This window comes from Dryas octopetala, chromosome 4 (assembly GCF_963921425.1).
Source record: "Dryas octopetala chromosome 4, drDryOcto1.1, whole genome shotgun sequence".
Lineage (NCBI taxonomy): Eukaryota > Viridiplantae > Streptophyta > Magnoliopsida > Rosales > Rosaceae > Dryas > Dryas octopetala.
The window spans coordinates 5,986,482-6,008,929 of NC_141369.1; the positions used below are offsets into that span (position 1 = coordinate 5,986,482).

Consider the following 22,448-nt stretch of genomic DNA (forward strand, 5'->3'; position numbering starts at 1 on the left):
TTATCTTGGGCGACGAATTTGTTCGTAGCCCAAACCTAGATGGGATTAGGCGACAACGTTTGTGGTTCGACACCCAATGTTACTTTGGGCGACGAATTTTGGTTCGTCTGCCAAAGTTTAGTCGCCCAAGTATATTTTTCTTATAGTGCGTTTCTTGGCTTATAAATGCAGTTTGGTGTATTATTTTGCTGCAGCCTTCCTCTGCCTGATGGGTGTTATACCCTCCCCTTCATTTAATTTTCTGGTTTTGATTAAACCAGCACAAATTTGCTACTTATTGGTTTTGCAACAATTAAGTACCCCAAGTTTTGCAGACCATATATGCTGAAAGAAAGAGTGTGTGTGTATATATAACTGTTTGTCATAAATCTTCCAAGTGGGCAGAAATGAATACTCATCAACTAATACCTTAAAATGTGATTTGATGATGGAAGTTAAAGGTGGAAGGAGGTGTAAGGAGAAAAAGGATCACATAGGGTGTTTAATTAAGTCAGTAAATGAAGTTATTGGTACACTAGAGAACTTAAAGTGTAAAGCCATGTACTTTTGGAAATAGATAAATTCAATCAAAGAAACTTTTTGGACTATCACCAATTAAAAGTATTGTAGCTCATTAGCATGTAGGTTTTCCAGCACAAGCCAATCTACGTACAAAGCACAAACAGATTTTTTATGTACAATAGAAGAAACATAGACACAATTAGTATAACTTGCCTGCCCCTGTGATAGGGGCAGGCTTGTGTAACGGAAGTGAGAGAAAGAGAGTAGAAGGAGAGGAGAGAGAGAGAGAGAAAAAGGGAGAGAGGAGAGAGATAGAGAGAGGGGGGATACCAGCTGTGGTATCCCCGTTTCAGGTAAGCCCTTCTCCTTAGACACATTGATGTTTGAACCCTTAACTCTTAGTTTGGTGGTGGCAGAGTTCAGAATTTCCTCTTAGGGATCAGAATATATATAGGAGCCTCAAGTGACAACATCACAACTAGTCACAATCCTCAGAAGCATCTCCAAATACACACAAGCAAGAGGTCAGAAGCTGAAGTGGAGAAACGAACACAAATATGAATATGATACTGCCTTGGCCTTCCCTTTTTCTTCGAGCTCTTCTGTCCTGTCCAACGGAATCAGATAAGAAGATAACGGTATTGGAGAAATGAATACAAATATGCACCTTATTACCTTTGGTTCACTGGAAAGTACTGCATTGTAGCATAGGTATGTGCAGTACATAGATAAAACTGACTGCTACCAAAATGTTGCCACTTACCTGTATTACATCAAAGTGATTCACAACTAAGAAATCGTTCAAGTCCTCATATCTTGAATAAACTGCATACAGAGATATAATTGATGCTGCCAAACACTTACCCTGTATTACATCAAATTAAGTGATTCAGTGTATAACCTGATAATAACCAATTACACAAATAAGGTAGTTCTAACTAATTAATTTTATAAATTCAAAAAAATACAAAAGACGTACACATATACATGGGCATTGCCCAATTTAGTGTTAATGCATGACTGCTCATATGACATTAATCTGTCGGCTGAGAAATTGATTGGTTAGAATTCGGATATTTTAAGGTTGGATTCCTAATGTAACCAAAGAAAATTATGTGACATATGGAAAAGAAATTGGTAGAAACTGAGGATAAATTTTAAGAGAAAGTTTGGATGAGAGAATTGTCTGAGGATCCATGTATTTAACTACATGAATATATAGACTTCTCGATCCTTTAGCATCCAGATGATCGATTCTATCTAACAAATTTCTAAGAAATGGAATTGGAATTGATGTTGTTACACCAATAGTATCTAACTAATTACAATCAACGATATTGTTAACGTCAAGTTTTACTGTCACACTCATTGGAGGCTGAATCTAGTACAACATGTGTATCATTCATTCACTCAACTAAGTTGTTTTGTACTGGATCATCAAACCCATAGAATTAGTAAGATTTAGGCATGACAAAAAGATTTAGGCACTCGGTTTTAACCATGCCCACACAAATATAACAAAGTTTCATGTGCAAAAAGATTTAAGGTACCGATATTCAAACAACATGAAAGAATCTCTGGTGACACCATTTTGTTCTGGCAACAAGAAATTCGATTCTTTGTTTGTTTGCAAACCTGCTACGAAAGGAAGCAGAACAAACATTAATTTGACAAGAATTCTTTGATGCTGGCCATCAGGCCATTGCCAAATAATTTCACATTCGTTGTAACTCTGCTAGCAATGTTGTAGAAAATATTGTAGCTGCAAGAGAAACAAATGAAAAAGAGACCAGACCCAATACCAGGGGTTAATGTTTAAATTTCTCAAAATACATACATTGAAGATGTTCACGGGTTGAAATAGATAAAATCAAATAAAGAATTAAAATTTGATAACTAATACATTTATTAGTCACAATAAAAATACAGGGAAAGGAGGCTATGGGGGGATGGCACCCGGCCCATTGCCAAAACAAAAGACTAAAAAAACAAACAGCAGGAAAGAAATAAACATAGCAAAATAAAGGGAAGAAAACCTCGTCGATCAAAATCCTCAGCCACACAGATCGATAGATAGCCACCCAACTAAGCTTGACCACCTTATCTGAAGCATTTCCAAACACATACTAGCAAGAGAGAAGATAAATGTTGAAAACCGACTAAGAATATTGATTGCTGGCTTGGCCTTCTCTTTTTCTTCATGCGCTCTTCTCTCTTGTCCAATATTTACTGCAGATAGATAGCCACCTTCACCAGGGAATAAATTTCCAGAAAAGTAATTTCAGTGCTTTGCAAAGCTAGCAAAACCTTGCATTCCCTTGACACACTGGAAACTGCACCGTTTTACATCAAAGTAAATGATAACTATAAGAAATCGTTCAGGTCCTCACCTCATGATATATATATATATCAAGAATGAACTGCATGTAATATATCCTTAAGAAAACATTGAGAAAGAAACTCGCATGCTTATGATATCAGATATATATATGCATCACTATCTTCAATGTATAACCTAAGAATAACCAATCAGACAAATAAGGTAATTCTAAATAATTTTATAAATTCAAAAAATACATAAGACACATGGGAATTGCCCAATTCAGTTAATGAGTTCTTATGTGACATTAATCTCTTGAGAAAACCATCTGAGGCATTAAGCTCACATGTTACAAACTGATATTTCAAAATGAACTGTCCGCAAGGCCTTTCCTCTAACAAATGATTTTCTTGTTTCAAGAGAAGTTGAAGTCTGAATTAAAAGAGACCAATAGGAATGAGACCATTACTATGATGCAAAGTTATATATCATCTAAAAGTCTAAAACAATGGTAATATTACTGCATGGATGATTATCATCAATCAAGTTTGATGATTGGATTGTGGGAGTTGGGCCAGTAGAAACCAGTTTAAAATTCAAATATTTAACATTATAAAATATGGAAGGCAAAATTAAATTTTTTCAGTGACCGACAATGCACATTGCAGAGTAATTTTTTTTATTATTTTTTTTAATACAGGAAACATACAATTTTATAATATAGGAAGTAAAAAAAGTAAAATGCAAAGTATTTGAAAGTGAACAATATGAATACAGCTGTCCATGCCACAAACATTCATAAACCAAGAACTTCAAGATATGATATTTAGCTTACCAAAGTAGCACCAGATGAACTTGACAACTCCAATGCCATTAAGCTGGATAAAAAGAAAATAATTAGAGGACTTGTCTATAACCTGAATAAAAAGAAAATAATCAATTCCAAATTATCTAACGATTTATTTAAAATTTCGTATCTAGAAGCGGAGGCTTTCCAACACCCTCACCAGGGAATCAATTTCCAAAAGGAATGTCAGTTTTTGTAATATATAGCAAAACAGGATAGCTGCCATTCAATTAAACCAACGGTTCAGAAATCATGTTAGAAAGCTATCCAAGGTGAATCAGTTTGATATACCATTTCAATTATACATTTGACATAGTTTTTGGTAAAATGAAATCATGGCAGGCCAGTAGGGATTGTATTAATTAATATCTAAATATTTGGCATAGAATTAGATAAATAAATAAGAGTTTACTTACAAGAAGATGTAGCAGAGCTGGATGATGGAGATTGGCAGAGCTCCTCACTCACCGAAGATGCAAAGCTCAGATGACGATTCATTTGTCTTGCTGGATCCGAACTCCGTGTTTCTGTACCACAGTATCCCAATTCAGTCTGATGTTTGGGGTGTGAGAAATCTTGTCCCACTCCTTACCACTTCCTTCTTTGCAACAACGTTCAAGAATTGGACATACAGAAATCTCCAAATTCTGTAGTGGTGTCTTCCGCAGGAAGTTGGGCAGTGTTTCTAGCTTTGGACAAAAATAAAATTCCAGGTAAGAGAGGGAGGGCATTATTGTAATCTGATCATGAGAATCCTCCTCTTCCCTCCACCCTTCCACTCCTTCCCACTCTTCCCAATTAAACATCTCCTTGAATATGAGTATTTTCAATTTGGGGAACAAAGTCTGTGACTGTGACGATGATGATGATGATGTTTGCTTGTCGTCTATTAATCCCAAAAACTCAACTCCTATCTTTCTACGACTCCAAATTGCCAGAGATTCCAGGGATGACAATTTCCCCAAAGGAGGCAAAAAAGTGCAACCTGGCATCGAGAAGAAAAGCTTTCTCAAGTTTTGTAAAGACATCAGCCAATTGGGAGACGACGTTGTGTGTCTACGCCCCCAGATATTTAAAGATTCCAAACCTGGATGTGGTTGTAAGGCATTCAGTATTTCTCCATTGTTTTTATGCTCTAAAGATTCCAAACTGGATGTACAGTCGCATCCGAAATCCAGATGCAAATGAAGGAGGTCTTTCTTATTCACCAATTGTGCTTTCTCAGCCTGACTCGCATCTTCCGTACGCGCTATGTGTCTAATCACAAGACTCCCTTGAAGGTGGTCCAAGTTTTTCAAATCTTCTAACTTCAATCCTCCTTCATTATCCGCACCCACATGAAACTCATCTACCGTTTGCAAATTTCTTAATCTCCCAATGCCTTTTATGCCTTTTATACAATGAGTGTTAAAAACATGAAGATGCTTTAAGTTAATTAGCCTTCCCATATCGGGTACTTTTTTGAGACCGCTGCACTGATCAATTCGCAAGGTTTGCAAGTTGTATAATTCACCGATAGCATCGGGTAATTCCTCCAACTCATTGTTCTTAGAGAAATCAAGATACCTCAAATGTATCAATTTACTAATTTCTTCAGGAATTTTTTTGATACGGTTATCCCTCAAATTTAATGTCCTCACACATTTCAATTGCAAAATTAAATCTGACCCAATGGTAGTAACTTTTGAATCAAAAGTTGTGAATGTTCGCAGAAATTTAAAATTGCAAAAAGAAATAGGAAATGGACCCTCAGATGCAAACATCATAGTCAAATGAAGAATGTTATCATCTGGCAACTCTATTCTTTCATTAGAATCCTTAATCTCCATAATAAAGCATTCCTTCTTGGATAGATATTGCACAAAATCATGTAAAATATCATGCATTTTGCATCTTATTATATCTTCATCATCATCTCTCTCAAAATCTTGGAAGAAAGACCGCATTACTAAGTCATCAAAATATGCTTGACCTATTTTCTTTTGCTCTCTTTTTCCCTTAACATCAAGATAATCTTGTGACATCCACAACTTAATCAAATCATCTTTATCTATCACAAAATCTTTTGGGAAAATAGCACAATACAAAAGACAACGTCTAATTGCTGGGGTCAAATCATAATAACTTAGTAATAGCGGTTGGAAAACCTCTTGCTCGAACCCTTCTAATTCCCATATCTTACTGTTCAAAACATCTTGCCATTCTTTCAATTTTTTCTTACCGCACATGAGACTACCTAAAGTCTTTGCAGCAAGAGGCAACCCCTTACACTTTTTTACAATATCATTGCCAACATCTTCAAACTTTTTAAGGTTGTCTCTTTTCCAATTGCTAAAGGCAAAGTAATAGAACAATGACCGACAATGTTCTTCACTTAACCCCTGCAAATGGATTATGTCACTGGTTGCTCTCATCATCTCAGCAACCTTCTCTTTTCGTGTGGTCACCAAGATTGTACCGCCTATACCTCCATTACGCAGAGGTTTGCTTAGTTCTTCCCACTGTCTAGGTTCTGGATTCCACACATCATCTAGGACAAGGAGGAATTTCCTTCCCCGAATCCTTTCTTTTATACGTTGCACTAAAGTTTCCAATTCATTTAAATTGTACGCATCCTTGTCAGAAAGACCTTCAAGGATAGCTTTAGCAATTTTGATCTCATCAAAAGGGTCTGAGACACAAACCCATATTCTCAAATCAAAATGAGCCTTCACCCTTTGATGGTTATAGGCGTGTTGGGAGAGACTTGTCTTTCCAGTTCCTCCCTGCCCTATTATAGGAATGATAAGGGGGCCATTCCTTTCTTGACTACTCTCATTTACCAACTTGCTTACTAAATCTATCTTTTCATTTTCTCGACCAAACGATATATCTTGAAGAGAGGAAGTCTTTTCTCGTCCAAGATGTTCACCGCCGTGTCTTTTTGTTTTTTGAAAGCTATACTTTTGTCTATCAATAGCAATCTTATTTAACGTTTCATTTAGACCTTCAATCTTCAAAGCAATGTCACGGCGATGAAGGACTTTATTGACTTTGCCAGAAGAAAAAGAGGAGGGAATGTGGAAACGTACCTTCTTCTTAGTAAGAGGAGCTTTTTGAGTTTCCTCCACATCTTGTTTCAGAATTTGGTGTTTTAGAATTTCAGTGCTCCACTCATCCAACACGTTGTCTATCTCGTTGGAAACTTCTTTCAGCTCACTCAGCCAACGTCTCACGTTGGCCTCCTTCACTTGTCTCTGTTCTGCATCCTCGAGCACATCTTGAATAAGTTGGAGATTGTGGGTGAGATTTGCAACTTCTTTGCCAACATCTTTGACTAGTTTCAGCTCTTGGCCGACCTTGCCAATTGTGATTGAAGCCAAACGGTCTAGGAGTACGCTAACGAGTGCTTCAGCCATATTCTTGACGTACGTTTGAAGCAGATTGCAAGTGAAAAAGAGAAATATGAGAAATATGAAGTAAGAAATGCAGAATGCGCGTGCTATGCTCTTTGTTCTACCCACTTTATATATTGACTCGACTGCATGTGTTAGGCCAATGTATACCCGGCAAGTGGCCAAGTGCTGGTAACGCGCATTTTGCTGGGGTGCTTGCGTCATCTTAATTGTCATGACTTCTTTTTTTCTTTACCACTAATTGTCAATTTGTCATGACTTCTTAATTGTTTTTTATGTGCCAAATTGCATTGATATATATTTAACTTCCCCTACCGACTTTTGTTAATACATAACTTGTTGTCTTGATGAGCAAATCACTGCCTTGAATATTCACACCCATCCTCTCTTTTGGGTGTACGTGTTGGTGGCTGATGGGCTTCCTTTTGATTAGCCTAGAGTTTTTGGTTGATCACTGATTCACTGCAAATTAGTTAGTATGTACGTTGGTGTTGTCCTCTTTGTTTTCTACTACTTTGTTGCTTTGTTTGTGTAGCAGTCGCTGGTGTTTTTCTTTGTAAATTTGTTTTTTGCCTTTGGCCGGCTTGTTTAATGAATTGATGTTTCCTTGGCAAAAAAAAAATAAAAAAAATTTAGTCTCTGTTTAATATAAAACTTCTTTTGTACGTATGAGCCAAACTTCTTTGGAGTGATATGTATAACTCCAACTACCGATGTTGTTTAATATTACAGGCAGTTACCAAAAGTCTTTGTTTAATATATATCATGTTGTCTTGTATGAGCAAATTTCTTTCAAAATTAATCCATCTATTAGATTGAAATATTGAATTGAATATTAATCTTCCAGGCAATTTGTCACATACAAGACAAGAAGATATAAATTAGGATACATTAATTGGCCGGTGAGACGATTATCACCTGTTCTGTCCAGTTAGCACAACCAATCTGCTACAAAATGCACCCAATCTATAAAGGGTATTTTAAATTAGTCCATGAACAAAAAAATATTTCAGATTGATCCACTAACTAATAGAAAACTACAAAATAACACATCTGTAATGAATTCCTTAAAAAACAATAGTTAAATGCCACTTTGAATAATGATGACGTGGATTTTTTGAATAATGTGGACACCAAATTTGCTATACATGGATTAATAATGTCATATTAAATAAATAAAAAAAACTTGTAAACCTATAAAAATAAAATTAAATATGACATCATTAATCCATGTGGTTTAAATTTGGTGTCCCACATCATTCAAAAAATTCACGTCAGCACTGTCTACGTTGACATTTAACGTCCTTATTGACGGAATTTGTAACAGATGTGTTATTTTGTAACTTTCTATTAGTTAGTATACTAATCTATAACATTTTTTTTGCTGATTGACCAATTTGAAATACCCCTATAGTTAGTGGGTATTTTGTAATTGAGCCTTTATTTTATTGGTTACTATATATTAATAGCTGATGCACCACTCTGTAGAAGAATAATAAAAAATTTAAAAATAAAATAATGAATGATGCACTCCATTTACCTACTCCATTTAAAAATTTAAAAAATTTTCATGACTTTTTAATTGTCTTTTATGAGCCAAATTGTTTCGATACCAAATTGTTTAATAAAAGTTAAAGCAAATTAAAAGACAATATGGTGATTAAACCAAAAAATTTCACGCCATCTTGTCTTGTTTTGTCTTGGTGCGCCAGTCATGGCCTTGAAGATTCACACCTAGCTAACTGCATGGATCCATATACAACTTCAACGGTCGACTTTATTTGTTTAATAAAAATAAGTCTCTGTTTAATATAACACTTCTCCGTGTGTGAGCCAAATTGCCTTCAACATTCATACCCAGCTTCTGACAAACAAAAAATAAAAATCATACCCAGCTGGATTGATATGTATAAATTTGTTTGTTATTACAGTTACCAAAAACACTTTGTTTCAATACATAGATTTGAAATCTAAATTCTTGAATCCAAACGGGCCACGATATCATCAATTCCGATCCAAATACTTGCGAGAATTGAAGAGAAGATGTCCAAATTTCTGCAGATGGCTACCTTCACCAGCTGGAATCACTTTCCAAAAAGGAATGTCAGTGTTTTGCATAGCTAGCTAGCAAAACGTATTACATGACATTAAAAGAGACTCACTGGCAAGTGCACTGTAGCAGTACATAGAAATAACTGACGCTGCCAAAATGCTTCCACTCACCTGTACGTATTACATCAAATCAAATAATAAATTGATAATTTGTTTATCCAATCTCCAGTTTGTAGTTGATGTTTATTTTTTTTGGGTAAAACTGGAGCACAAGGTCCAAAGACAAAGCAAAAGAATACAAAACAATTAAACGTGGTGGTGCATGCAACATAATTTGAATTGAAATATTGAAGTCTCATAAATTGCTGCAATAGTTAAATAGCAATGAAATATTATGGTTAAACATGATTTTCAAAAACAATCCTCACGCTCTAATGAGACAAAATAGTGGGTATGACTTTGTGCTGTTACAAAAGAGAAAGGGAGTTGGGTAATCATGCCTTGTAGATGACTCTTCAACAAACTCTTGGACTCTCTCTGTCTTAGTGTCAGTTAATAGGTCCTTGAAGAGCTCTAGCTAGTTTCCAGCTAACATTCAAGAAATCTTATTGGTCTCCGCCTAAAACTCAAGACTTAAACACTAAGGGCCTATTTGGTTCACATAATTGAATTATTGTAAACTCAATTCCTATCCATTTTCTATAGAAAAGAGAATGTAAGATTTTCTTTCAGTGTTTGGTAATGTTGAGAAAATAGAAATAATTGTGCTATGGGGTACATAAATAAAAGAGAAATTTTATTCAATAACCCTTTTAAATGCCCATTAAACTTTTTTGACCCTTTAGCCTCAAAACTAACTATAATGACATTTTTGTATTTTTCAGACCAAAACACCCCTATACAAATACCCTGTGGCGACCAAGCAGTCCAAATGTAGACCATGTGACGAGTTACTGTAGCAGCCAAACCTTCCTCCACCTTCTTCTTGCAGCAACCATGGAGAACGACCTCCATCACCGGCCAACACCCATCATCTCCTCTCTCTATTTCTCTTCCCTTCTCTCTCAACCCAAATCTGAAAAAAAAAACAAAAAAAAACAAAACAAAATTTGAAAATCTAGATCTGGGTTTTTCTCTAAATGGGTTGAGAGGGAAGGGAGAGGGAAGGGGGAGGGAAGGAGGGAGAGAGAGAGAGAGAGAGAGAGAGAGAGAGAGAGAGAGAGAGAGAGAGAGAGAGAGAGAGAGAGAAAGAGATGAGATGTCGATGGGGGAGGTGGAGGATGGTGGTGGGCACCGGTCAACGACTCATCATCTTCTCTCCGAACCCAAATTTGAAAAAAAAAAACAAAAAAACAAAAAAAATTTGAAAACCCAGATCTGGTGGAATTTGTGGTCGCCACATGGTTGAATTTGTGGTCGTCACATGATGGCAACCACAAATTCGACCATGTGGCTACCAAATCTGAAAATTTTTTGGGTTTTGATGGGTCTGATCTCTCAAAAAATCAACCATTTTCTGAGTTTTTTTGTGGGTTTTGCTGGACGACGTGGGTTTTTTTTCATTGAATTTTTCTGAATTTGCTGCTGCATCTGCTGGGTTTACTGCAGTGACAGGGGATGGAGGCGCCGACTGCTGGGCCGGCGAGTGGCGCGGTGGCGATAGGGCAGTGGTTGGCTGGGGAACAGAAAGGGGAAAAAAAAAAGCTACAATAAAAAAATAGGTTTTATATGGAAGGTGTTATAGATATTTCACAGGCAAAAGGGTCATTATAGTTAGTTTTGGAGTTAGGTGGCAAAAAAAGTTTAAGGGGTATTTAAATGGATTATTGAATAAAATTTCTCTAAATAAAATCTTGTCCTTCTTTAATAATATAATATAATATTTTTTGGTGATAACATATAATATAATTTTAACAACCAACAAGTAAAAAAACACTGATTGAGATTACAAGATAAAGAGAAAAGGGAAAAATGCATTTTTAGTCCCTGTATTTTACCTTGTAATCAATTTTGTTCCTTGTATTTTCAAAATTGCCAATTTGGTCCCTGTGTTTATGTTTGCAAGCAATTTTAGTCCACCACCACCAAAATCATCCCTTTATTCCCTTCCACCACCGACAATAACACACCACCACCATCCTCACCCCGCCTCCATCCCTCTCTCCTCCATCAGCTTTCTTTCTCTCTCTCTATTGAGCATAATAGGTAAAATCCACCACAAATCTGCCGCTACAATTGACCTTATATGCACGCTCATAGCCATTTCTAAGAGCCTTTTAAATTTTTTATTAGTGGCCTAATTTAAAGTATCATTAAAGGCGTTACCTACCTAATTATGCTGTAGAGTGCTGGATTGAACAAAAACATATATATTTGTCTCCCACCTTTTATCGGCTTTATCTATTCCTTTACGGCTTTACTTTTTATTTTTCACAACCCACTTTGTTCCTTTTTCTCTTTCTTTGAACACATTTTTCTTCTCTCTGAATTTTCATCATTCTCGTTTTCCTTTTCCATTATTATAGCTATTTTATTAATCTTTCTTTGTTCTCCTCCATAATTTCCCACTACTGTTATAACAACTCTACTTATAGTTAAATTATCACAAATTGTGTATGAGGAAAGTTGTGCACAACATAACACCATTAAGGAGTACTACTCGGGGGACTCCACCTGTCCTCAACACCATAAAACAAGAACTCAAAAACCACTTTGAGGCATATGACCTCCAAATTTCCTGACCATAAATTATCATTTGCCTGCATATGATTTTCACATTGATGCTAATCATATTGCATGAACTTATGATCCACGTAAGCTCCCTTTTAAGTTCCAACAATATGAATACTAAATTTTTGCATCTTGCAATAGGCACTGTAATTCTGTTTTGATCTCCTTTCTAGTTATTACTAAATTAAAGCTTGAAGAAATAGAAACAAATATATTAAGGCAGATCAAGTACTTGTAGAGATTTGACTCCTAGCATTATGCAACATTAATCCCAGACAAGCATGCATCTGTTACATTAAGCTCACCGTTTTACAATGAGCTGTCCACAAGGCCTTTCCTCTAACAGAAATTAGATGCGCTTGTTCCAAGAGACATTGAAGTATGAATTAAGAAGAAAAGTGGATGAGATTGGCATAACAGATCACTCATGCCACGTGCAGCTATCTAGAGTTGCAAGCCTCGCTTCCTTACTAACTATTTTATTAGTCTTTTCCTTTGGCCCTTTAGCCCCTAGCAAATTATTATTGTTTAGAATTAAGAAATATTGTTTAGAATTAAGAAAGGTTAAGGGTTCGATTTCTTTCCAATGTAACAACAACAAAAAATTGATAAAAAGAAGAAAAAATTTAAGAGAGAGTTTTGGCCATCGGGGAGAATTTCCTGAGAATCGACATCACTAGATGATCAAAGGTTACACAATAATACATGAATAAATAGGCATCTTGATCCTCTAGCTTACAGATGATTGATCCAACAAAAGGAAGCTGAACAAACATTTGAAGAGAATTCTTTGATGCTAGCCATTGGCCAAATAGTTTCTCATTCATTGTATCTCTGCTCTTCTAGCAATGTTGTAGAATTGTAGCTGAAAGAGAAACAAATAAAACAGAGACTAGACCCACCACAAGGGTTTTTTTTTTTTTGGCCATGACCACCACAAGGGTTAAAGTTTAAATTTCTCAATATATATGATGTTCAAAGGTTGTACTTGTACCAAGTGGGTAAGCCAAGTTTTGGAAATAGATAAAATCAAATAAAGAATCCAAATTTTAAGCCTAATTAATACACTTGGTCACAAGATACACTTCTAGTCACAACAGAAATACAGGGAAAGGAGGCAATGGGGGGATGGCACCCAGCCCATTACCAAAACCAAAAGACTAATAAACAAACAACAGCAGGATTCAGAACTACCAAAGCAGAAAGAAAATAAACATAGCAAAATAAAGGGTATAAAACCAGAGGGCAAGCACAAAGGCCAGATGGTGGTGGCAGGGCTCAGAATTCCCTCTCAAGGAACAGAATAAGAACCACAAGAGACCACATCATGTAGAGAGCTACAGTTGCCCAACTCACGCGTCAATCACAATCCTCACCCACACAGATAGATCGACAGCCACCCAACTACATACTACCAAGAGAGAAGATGAAGTGGAAAAATGACTACAAATATTGATTGCTGGCTTGGCCTTCTCTGTTTTCTACAAATGTAGGACAGTTTTAAGCACATTTTCTTGGGAAGTGTAGAATTCTTTGATGCTGGCCATCAGGCCATTGCCAAATAATTTCACATTCGTTGTAACTCTGCTAGCAATGTTGTAGAAAATATTGTAGCTGCAAGAGAAACAAATGAAAAAGAGACCAGACCCAATACCAGGGGTTAATGTTTAAATTTCTCAAAATACATACATTGAAGATGTTCACGGGTTGAAATAGATAAAATCAAATAAAGAATTAAAATTTGATGACTAATACTTTTATTAGTCACAATAGAAATACAGGGAAAGGAGGCTATGGGGGGATGGCACCCGGCCCATTGCCAAAACAAAAGACTAAAAAAACAAACAGCATGAAAGAAATAAACATAGCAAAATAAAGGGAAGAAAACCTCGTCGATCAAAATCCTCAGCCACACAGATCGATAGATAGCCACCCAACTAAGCTTGACCACCTTATCTGAAGCATTTCCAAACACATACTAGCAAGAGAGAAGATAAATGTTGAAAACCGACTAAGAATATTGATTGCTGGCTTGGCCTTCTCTTTTTCTTCATGCGCTCTTCTCTCTTGTCCAATGGTTACTGCAGATAGATAGCCACCTTCACCAGGGAATAAATTTCCAGAAAAGTAATTTCAGTGCTTTGCAAAGCTAGCAAAACCTTGCATTCCCTTGACACACTGGAAACTGCACCGTTTTACATCAAAGTAAATGATAACTATAAGAAATCGTTCAGGTCCTCACCTCATGATATATATATCAAGAATGAACTGCATGTAATATATCCTTAAGAAAACATTGAGAAAGAAACTCGCATGCTTATGATATCAGATATATATATGCATCACTACCTTCAATGTATAACCTAAGAATAACCAATCAGACAAATAAGGTAATTCTAAATAATTTTATAAATTCAAAAAATACATAAGACACATGGGAATTGCCCAATTCAGTTAATGAGTTCTTATGTGACATTAATCTCTTGAGAAAACCATCTGAGGCATTAAGCTCACCATGTTACAAACTGATATTTCAAAATGAGCTGTCCGCAAGGCCTTTCCTCTAACAAAAGATTTTCTTGTTTCAAGAGAAGTTGAAGTCTGAATTAAAAGAGACCAATAGGAATGAGACCATTACTATGATGCAAAGTTATATATCATCTATAGTCAATTGGATTGAGGAAGGAAGATGCAATGACTAAAAGTCTAAAACAATGGTAATATTACTGCATGGATGATTATCATCAATCAAGTTTGATGATTGGATTGTGGGAGTTGGGCCGGTAGAAACCAGTTTAAAATTCAAATATTTAACATCATAAAATATGGAAGGCAAAATTAAATTTTTTCAGTGACCGACAATGCACATTGCAGAGTAATTTTAATTTTTTTTTTTTTTTAATACAGGAAACATACAATTTTATAATATAGGAAGTAAAAAATGTAAAATGCAGAGTATTTGAAAGTGAACAATATGAATACAGCTGTCCATGCCACAAACATTCATAAACCAAGAACTTCAAGATATGATATTTAGCTTACCAAAAGTAGCACCAGATGAACTTGACAACTCCAATGCCATTAAGCTGGATAAAAAGAAAATAATTAGAGGACTTGTCTATAACCTGAATAAAAAGAAAATAATCAATTCCAAATTATCTAACGATTTATTTAAAATTTCGTATCTAGAAGCAGAGGCTTTCCAACACCTTCACCAGGGAATCAATTTCCAAAAGGAATGTCAGTTTTTGTAATATATAGCAAAACAGGATAGCTGCCATTCAATTAAACTAACGGTTCAGAAATCATGTTAGAAAGCTATCCAAGGTGAATCAGTTTGATATACCATTTCAATTATACATTTGACATTAGTTTTTGGTAAAATGAAATCATGGCAGGCCAGTAGGGATTGTATTAATTAATATCTGAATATTTGGCATAGAATTAGATAAATAAATAAGAGTTTACTTACAAGAAGATGTAGCAGAGCTGGATGATGGAGATTGGCAGAGCTCCTCACTCACCGAAGATGCAAAGCTCAGATGAATGAGGATTCATCTGTCTTGCTGGATCCTAACTCCGTCTTTTTTGTACCACAGTCTTCCAATCTCTCTGATCATCTGATGTTTGTGGTGTGAGAAATCTTGTCCCACTCCTTACCACTTCCTTCTTCGAAACAACGTTCAAGAATTGGACAGCCGTAGATCTCCAAATTCTGTAGTGGTGTCTTCCGCAGGAAGTTGGGCAGTGTTTCTAGCTTTGGACAGAGAATAAATGTTAGGGTAGAGAGGGAGGGCATTATTGTAATCTGATCATGAGAATCCTCCTCTTCCCTCCACCCTTCCACTCCTTCCCACTCTTCCCAATCATCCATCGATGTGAATTCGAGTTGTTTCAATTTGGGGAACAAAGTCTGTGACTGTGACGATGATGATGATGATGTTTGCTTGTCGTCTATTAATCCCAAAAACTCAACTCCTATCTTTCCAATCTTTCTACACCCCCAAATATCCAGAGATTCCAGGGATGACAATTTCCCCAAAGGAGGCAAAAACGTGCAATCTGGCATCTGGAAGACAAGCTCTCTCAAGTTTTGTAAAGACATCAGCCAATTGGGAGACGAGAGGGTGTTATAACAACCCCTGATGGCTAAAGATTCCAAACCTGGATGTGGTTGTAAGGCATTCAGTATTTCTCCATCGTTTTTATGCTCTTCATCTTCGCTACGTCCACAGTCACATCCGAAATCCAGTATCAAATGAAGGAGGTCTTTCTTATTCACCAATTGTGCTTTCTCAGCCTGACTCGCATCTTCCGTACGCCCTATGTGTATAATCTCAAGACTCCCTTGAAGGTGGTCCAAGTTTTTCAAATCTTCTAACTTCAATCCTCCTTCATTATCCGCACCCACATGAAACTCATCTACCGTTTGCAAATTTCTTAATCTCCCAATGCCTTTTATGTTTGCACCCCGAGTGCCCCAAACATGAAGATGCTTTAAGTTAATTAGCCTTCCCATATCGGGTACTTTTTTGAGACCCCTGCACTCATCAATTCGCAAGGTTTGCAAGTTGTATAATTCACCTATAGCATCGGGTAATTCCTCCAACTTAACATTGATAGATAAATCAAGATACCTCAGATGTATCAATTCACCGATTTCTTTTGAAATTTCTTTGATACTGTTATTACTTAAATTTAAGGTCCTCACAAATTTCAATTGCAAAATTAAATCTGGCCCAATGGTAGTAATGTTCGAATAAAAAGTTGTGAATGTTCGCAGAAATTTAAAATTGCAAAAAGAAATAGGAAATGGACCCTCAGATGCAAACATCATAGTCAAATGAAGAATGTTATCATCTGGTAACTCTATTCTTTCATTAGAACCCTTAATCTCCATAATAAAGCATTCCTTCTTGGTCAGATACTGCACAAAATCATGTACAATATCATGCATTTTGCAAATTCTTATATTTTCATCATCATCTTTTACAAAATCTTGGAAGAAAGATCGCATTACTAAGTCATCAAAATATGCTTGACCTATTTTCTTTTGCTCTCTTTTTCCCTCAACATTAAGATAATCTTGTGACATCCACAACTTAATCAAATCATTTTTATCTATCTCAAAATCTTTTGGGAAAATAGCACAATACAAAAGACAACGTCTAATTGCTGGTGTCAAATCATAATAACTTAGTAATAGCGGTTGGAAAACCTCTTGCTCGAACTCTTCTAATTCCCATATCTTACTGTTCAAAACATCTCGCCATTCTTTCAATTTTTTCTTACCGCACATGAGACTACCTAAAGTCTTTGCAGCAAGAGGCAAACCCTTACACTTTTTTACAATATCATTGCCAACATCTTCAAACATTTTAAGGTTTTCTCTTTTCCAATTACAGAAGGCAAAGTAATAGAACAATGACCGACAATGTTCTTCACTTAACCCCTGCAAATGGATTATGTCACTGGTTGCTCTCATCATCTTAGCAACCTTCTCTTTTCGTGTGGTCACCAAGATTGTACTGCCTATACCTCCATTACGCAGAGGTTTGCTTAGTTCTTCCCACTGTCTAGGTTTTGGATTCCACACATCATCTAGGACAAGGAGGAATTTCTTACCTTGAATCAAGTTATTTATACATCGCACGAAAGTTTCCAATTCATCTGAATTTGGGGCATCCTTTCCAGTAAGACTTTCAACGATAGCTTTGGCAATTTTGATCTCATCAAAAGGGTCTGAGACACAAACCCATATTCTGAAATCAAAATGAGCTTTGACGCTTTGATGGTTAAAGGCTAGTTGGGAGAGACTTGTCTTTCCAGTTCCTCCCTGCCCTATGATAGGAATGATAAGGAGGCCATTGTTTTTTTGACTGCTCTGATTGACCAACTTGCTTACTAAATCTATCTTTTCATTTTCTCGACCAAACGATATATCTTGAAGAGAGGAAGTCTTTTGTCGTCCAAGATGTTCACCGCCGTGTCTTTTTGTTTTTTGAAAGCTATACTTTTGTCTATCAATAGCAATCTTATTTAACGTTTCATTTAGACCTTCAATCTTCAAAGCAATGTCACGGCGATGAAGGACTTTATTGACTTTGCCAGAAGAAAAAGAGGAGGGAATGTGGAAACGTACCTTCTTCTTAGTAAGAGGAGCTTTTTGAGTTTCCTCCACATCTTGTTTCAGAATTTGGTGTTTTAGAATTTCAGTGCTCCACTCATCCAACACGTTGTCTATCTGGTTGGAAACTTGTTTCAGCTCACTCAGCCAACGTCTCACGCTGGCCTCCCCCACTTGTCTCAGCTCTGCATCCTCGAGCACATCTTGAATAGCTTTGAGGTTGCGGGTGAGATTTGCAACTTCTTTGTCAACACCTGTGACTAGTTTCAGCTCTCGGTTGATCTTGTCAATGGTGATCGAAGCCAAACGTTCCAGGAGTACATTAACGAGTGCTTCAGCCATATTGTTGAGGAGAAAGTTTGAAACTGAGTGAGAAAGAAAAAGAGAGAGATAGAGAAATAACAAGTAGCAAATGCAGAATGGCGGGCGTGCTACCGTCTTTCTCTTACCCACTTCATATAGAGTGACTGAGTGAGTTGTTGAATGTCTTGGCCCAATTTTTCTAATAATTTTTGGTTGAATTAAATTAAATTATAATGAAAATTGACAAGTACACGCGGTAGAAATAATTGTGCAATATCTGCTGGTCCCCCACAATTGGCTGTATACTGAGGAGTTTTAAGATAAGTCACGCACCGCCATTCATTTTCAAGCACAAGGGTCTACGTAGTAGGGACAAGAAACACAAAAACGCTTTCACACTATTTTTTCTTTTTTTGTCTGTTTCACACTTTCACACTATAGTACTGTTAGTCCACCAGAGTAAATTTGCTTACCGCTTTAAATGGGTGATGCATCACCACCTAACTTTATTTGGCATCTGTTAAGTGTAATTATTTTACAAATATATGAGGGTTGTATCTACTGGCTTTTTACCCAAAAAAAAAGACGCACTGGCAAGTGCACTGTTGCAGTACATAGATATATCTGACGCTGCCAAAATGCTTGCACTCACCTGTACGTATTACATCAAATTAAATAATAAATTGATAATCGGTTTATCCAATCTCCAGTTAGTAGTAGATGTTTATTTTTTTTTTTTTTGGGTAAAACTGGAGCACAAGGTCCAAAGACAAAGCAAAAGAATACAAAACAATTAAACGTGGTGGTGCAACATAATTTGAATTGAAATATTGAAGTCTCATAATTGTAATAATTATTTATATCAATGCAGTAGTTTACATTCCGTAATTTAACAGTTGACATCTCATATGGCAATTATTACAGCAGTCGAATGTCAATTGGAAATCAAATGTCAATTGGAAATCAAACTCCAGTTCAGATTACTTACTGTGCGGAAGTGTCTTGAATTAGTGTAACCACCTCGATGTTATGGCCTCAACGTGCAGTAATCTACCCAGCTGCTGTGGAAACGCAAATCACAACTTCTGTGCACGTTCTTGTGTCTCCAAGGTAAGGGATTTGCTATGAAAGTCAGATCCCAAGATTTCCACGATCCCAAAGCTCCCAGACTCTTTTGGTGAATTGTCTAAGGTTGAGTTCCTGAAGAGTATATGCACGAGAGTTTTTATATAAGTCTACCATCAGACTTTCTCTTTTTCTTGTGGTTTACTAGAGAGAGTTATCAGAAGTGTGGTGAGATTGGGTCTCTGTTTGAATTCAAATTCAAAGACCACAATCCTCATCTGCCATCCTTATCTCTTAACTGAGATATGGGTTTTATCCAATCAGCTGAGATAGGATAGTATCCACCCCAAGTGGGCGGATAATTATTGAAATTACATGTCAAGACTACAATGTGATTCACCCCAACTTTGTCGATTCAACAATTGTGAAGACTACAATGTGATTTCAACAATCGGATCCGTTCATTTTATTCTTTTATACTAAAAGATCATCTCTGCAAAAAATCGACCAAATCGGAATTGATTTACTCGATCGATTAGTATTAGAAAATTCACAATCGTTCATAAATTCGAGCACCGTTACGTAACTTTTACATCTCCGATTGAGTTAATTTTTTGCAATGATGATCATTGAGTGAGGAATTAAAAATTGAACAGTTTGGATTAATGGAAACACGATCACATTATATGAATATAACCTACATAAAATTGTACAAAAAAAAAAAAGGCAATGAGACTTTGGGCGAGGAATATGTATGTTCCTCGCTTATAGATTGGGCGACGAATACGTAAGTTCCTCGCCCAAAGTGACTTTGGGCGACGAATCAAAACCTTCCTCGCCTAAAACGACTTTGAGCGACGAACTGTTTCGTCACCCAAGATGATTTTAGGCGAGGAAGGTTTCAGTTCGTCGCCCAAATTGACTTTGGGCGAGGAACTTACGTATTCGTCGCCCAATCTATGGATCAAGTATCGTTTTTGTTCATGTTTTAGGCGACGACATATTTTCGTCGCCCAAAGTATCTTTAAGCGAGGAAAATTAAATTCGTCGCCCAAAGTTATCTTGGGCGACGAATTTGTTCGCAGCCCAAACCTAGATGGGATTAGGCGACAACGTTTGTGGTTCATTGGGCGACGAATTTTGGTTCGTCTGCCAAAGTTTAGTAGCCCAAGTATATTTTTCTTATAGTGCGTTTCTTGGCTTATAAATGCAGTTTGGTGTATTATTTTGCTGCAGCCTTCCTCTGCCTGATGGGTGTTATACCCTCCCCTTCATTTAATTTTCTGGTTTTGATTAAACCAGCACAAATTTGCTACTTATTGGTTTTGCAACAATTAAGTACCCCAAGTTTTGCAGACCATATATGCTGAAAGAAAGAGTGTGTGTGTATATATAACTGTTTGTCATAAATCTTCCAGGTGGGCAGAAATGAATACTCATCAACTAATACCTTAAAATGTGATTTGATGATGGAAGTTAAAGGTGGAAGGAGGTGTAAGGAGAAAAAGGATCACATAGGGTGTTTAATTAAGTCAGTAAATGAAGTTATTGGTACACTAGAGAACTTAAAGTGTAAAGCCATGTACTTTTGGAAATAGATAAATTCAATCAAAGAAACTTTTTGGACTATCACCAATTAAAAGTATTGTAGCTCATTAGCATGTAGGTTTTCCAGCACAAGCCAATCTATGTACAAAGCACAAAGAGATTTTTTATGTACAATAGAAGAAACATAGACACAATTAGTATAACTTGCCTGCCCCTGTGATAGGGGCAGGCTTGTGTAACGGAAGTGAGAGAAAGAGAGTAGAAGGAGAGGAGAGAGAGAGAGAGAGAGAAAAAAAGGGAGAGAGGAGAGAGATAGAGAGAGGGGGGATACCAGCTGTGGTATCCCCGTTTCAGGTAAGCCCTTCTCCTTAGACACATTGATGTTTGAACCCTTAACTCTTAGTTTGGTGGTGGCAGAGTTCAGAATTTCCTCTTAGGGATCAGAATATATATAGGAGCATCAAGTGACAACATCACAACTAGTCACAATCCTCAGAAGCATCTCCAAATACACACAAGCAAGAGGTCAGAAGCTGAAGTGGAGAAACGAACACAAATATGAATATGATACTGCCTTGGCCTTCACTTTTTCTTCGAGCTCTTCTGTCCTGTCCAACGGAATCAGATAAGAAGATAACGGTATTGGAGAAATGAATACAAATATGCACCTTATTACCTTTGGTTCACTGGAAAGTACTGCATTGTAGCATAGGTATGTGCAGTACATAGATAAAACTGACTGCTACCAAAATGTTGCCACTTACCTGTATTACATCAAAGTGATTCACAACTAAGAAATCGTTCAAGTCCTCATATCTTGAATAAACTGCATACAGAGATATAATTGATGCTGCCAAACACTTACCCTGTATTACATCAAATTAAGTGATTCAGTGTATAACCTGATAATAACCAATTACACAAATAAGGTAGTTCTAACTAATTAATTTTATAAATTCAAAAAAATACAAAAGACGTACACATATACATGGGCATTGCCCAATTCAGTGTTAATGCATGACTGCTCATATGACATTAATCTGTCGGCTGAGAAATTGATTGGTTAGAATTCGGATATTTTAAGGTTGGATTCCTAATGTAACCAAAGAAAATTATGTGACATATGGAAAAGAAATTGGTAGAAACTGAGGATAAATTTTAAGAGAAAGTTTGGATGAGAGAATTGTCTGAGGATCCATGTATTTAACTACATGAATATATAGACTTCTCGATCCTTTAGCATCCAGATGATCGATTCTATCTAACAAATTTCTAAGAAATGGAAATGGAATTGATGTTGTTACACCAATAGTATCTAACTAATTACAATCAACGATATTGTTAACGTCAAATTTTACTGTCACACTCATTGGAGGCTGAATCTAGTACAACATGTGTATCATTCATTCACTCAACTAAGTTGTTTTGTACTGGATCATCAAACCCATAGAATTAGTAAGATTTAGGCATGACAAAAAGATTTAGGCACTCGGTTTTAACCATGCCCACACAAATATAACAAAGTTTCATGTGCAAAAAGATTTAAGGTACCGATATTCA

General features: G+C 36.4%; 2 protein-coding genes across 3 annotated transcripts; both read right to left on the reverse strand.

Moving 5' to 3' along the window:
- Nucleotides 1–2,451: 2,451 nt before the first annotated feature.
- On the reverse strand, nt 2,452–7,125 carry LOC147286328 (putative disease resistance protein RGA3). Its single transcript, XM_086242515.1, has 3 exons — nt 4,085–7,125; nt 3,657–3,699; nt 2,452–2,834 (listed from the first exon to the last, which is right to left on the reverse strand). The coding sequence occupies exon 1, from the start codon at nt 7,064–7,066 to the stop codon at nt 4,163–4,165; it is 2,904 nt and encodes a 967-aa protein (XP_086098641.1). The 5' UTR covers nt 7,067–7,125; the 3' UTR covers nt 2,452–2,834; nt 3,657–3,699; nt 4,085–4,162.
- A 6,358-nt stretch (nt 7,126–13,483) lies between these two features.
- LOC147286329 (putative disease resistance protein RGA1) lies at nt 13,484–18,486 on the reverse strand. Of its 2 annotated transcripts, XM_086241531.1 has the most exons (3): nt 15,318–18,486; nt 14,888–14,931; nt 13,484–14,030 (listed from the first exon to the last, which is right to left on the reverse strand). In XM_086241531.1, the coding sequence occupies exon 1, from the start codon at nt 18,312–18,314 to the stop codon at nt 15,462–15,464; it is 2,853 nt and encodes a 950-aa protein (XP_086097657.1). In that variant the 5' UTR covers nt 18,315–18,486; the 3' UTR covers nt 13,484–14,030; nt 14,888–14,931; nt 15,318–15,461. The 2 variants fall into 2 exon arrangements, with proteins under 2 accessions (XP_086097657.1, XP_086097658.1); XM_086241532.1 differs by lacking the exon at nt 14,888–14,931.
- Between the last annotated feature and the right edge of the window lie 3,962 nt (nt 18,487–22,448).

Excerpts from the sequence above, each read along its gene's own strand:
- LOC147286328 (XM_086242515.1), bottom strand. The coding sequence starts at position 7,066 with ATGGCTGAAGCACTCGTTAGCGTACTCCTAGACCGTTTGGCTTCAATC.
- LOC147286329 (XM_086241532.1), bottom strand. The coding sequence starts at position 18,314 with ATGGCTGAAGCACTCGTTAATGTACTCCTGGAACGTTTGGCTTCGATC.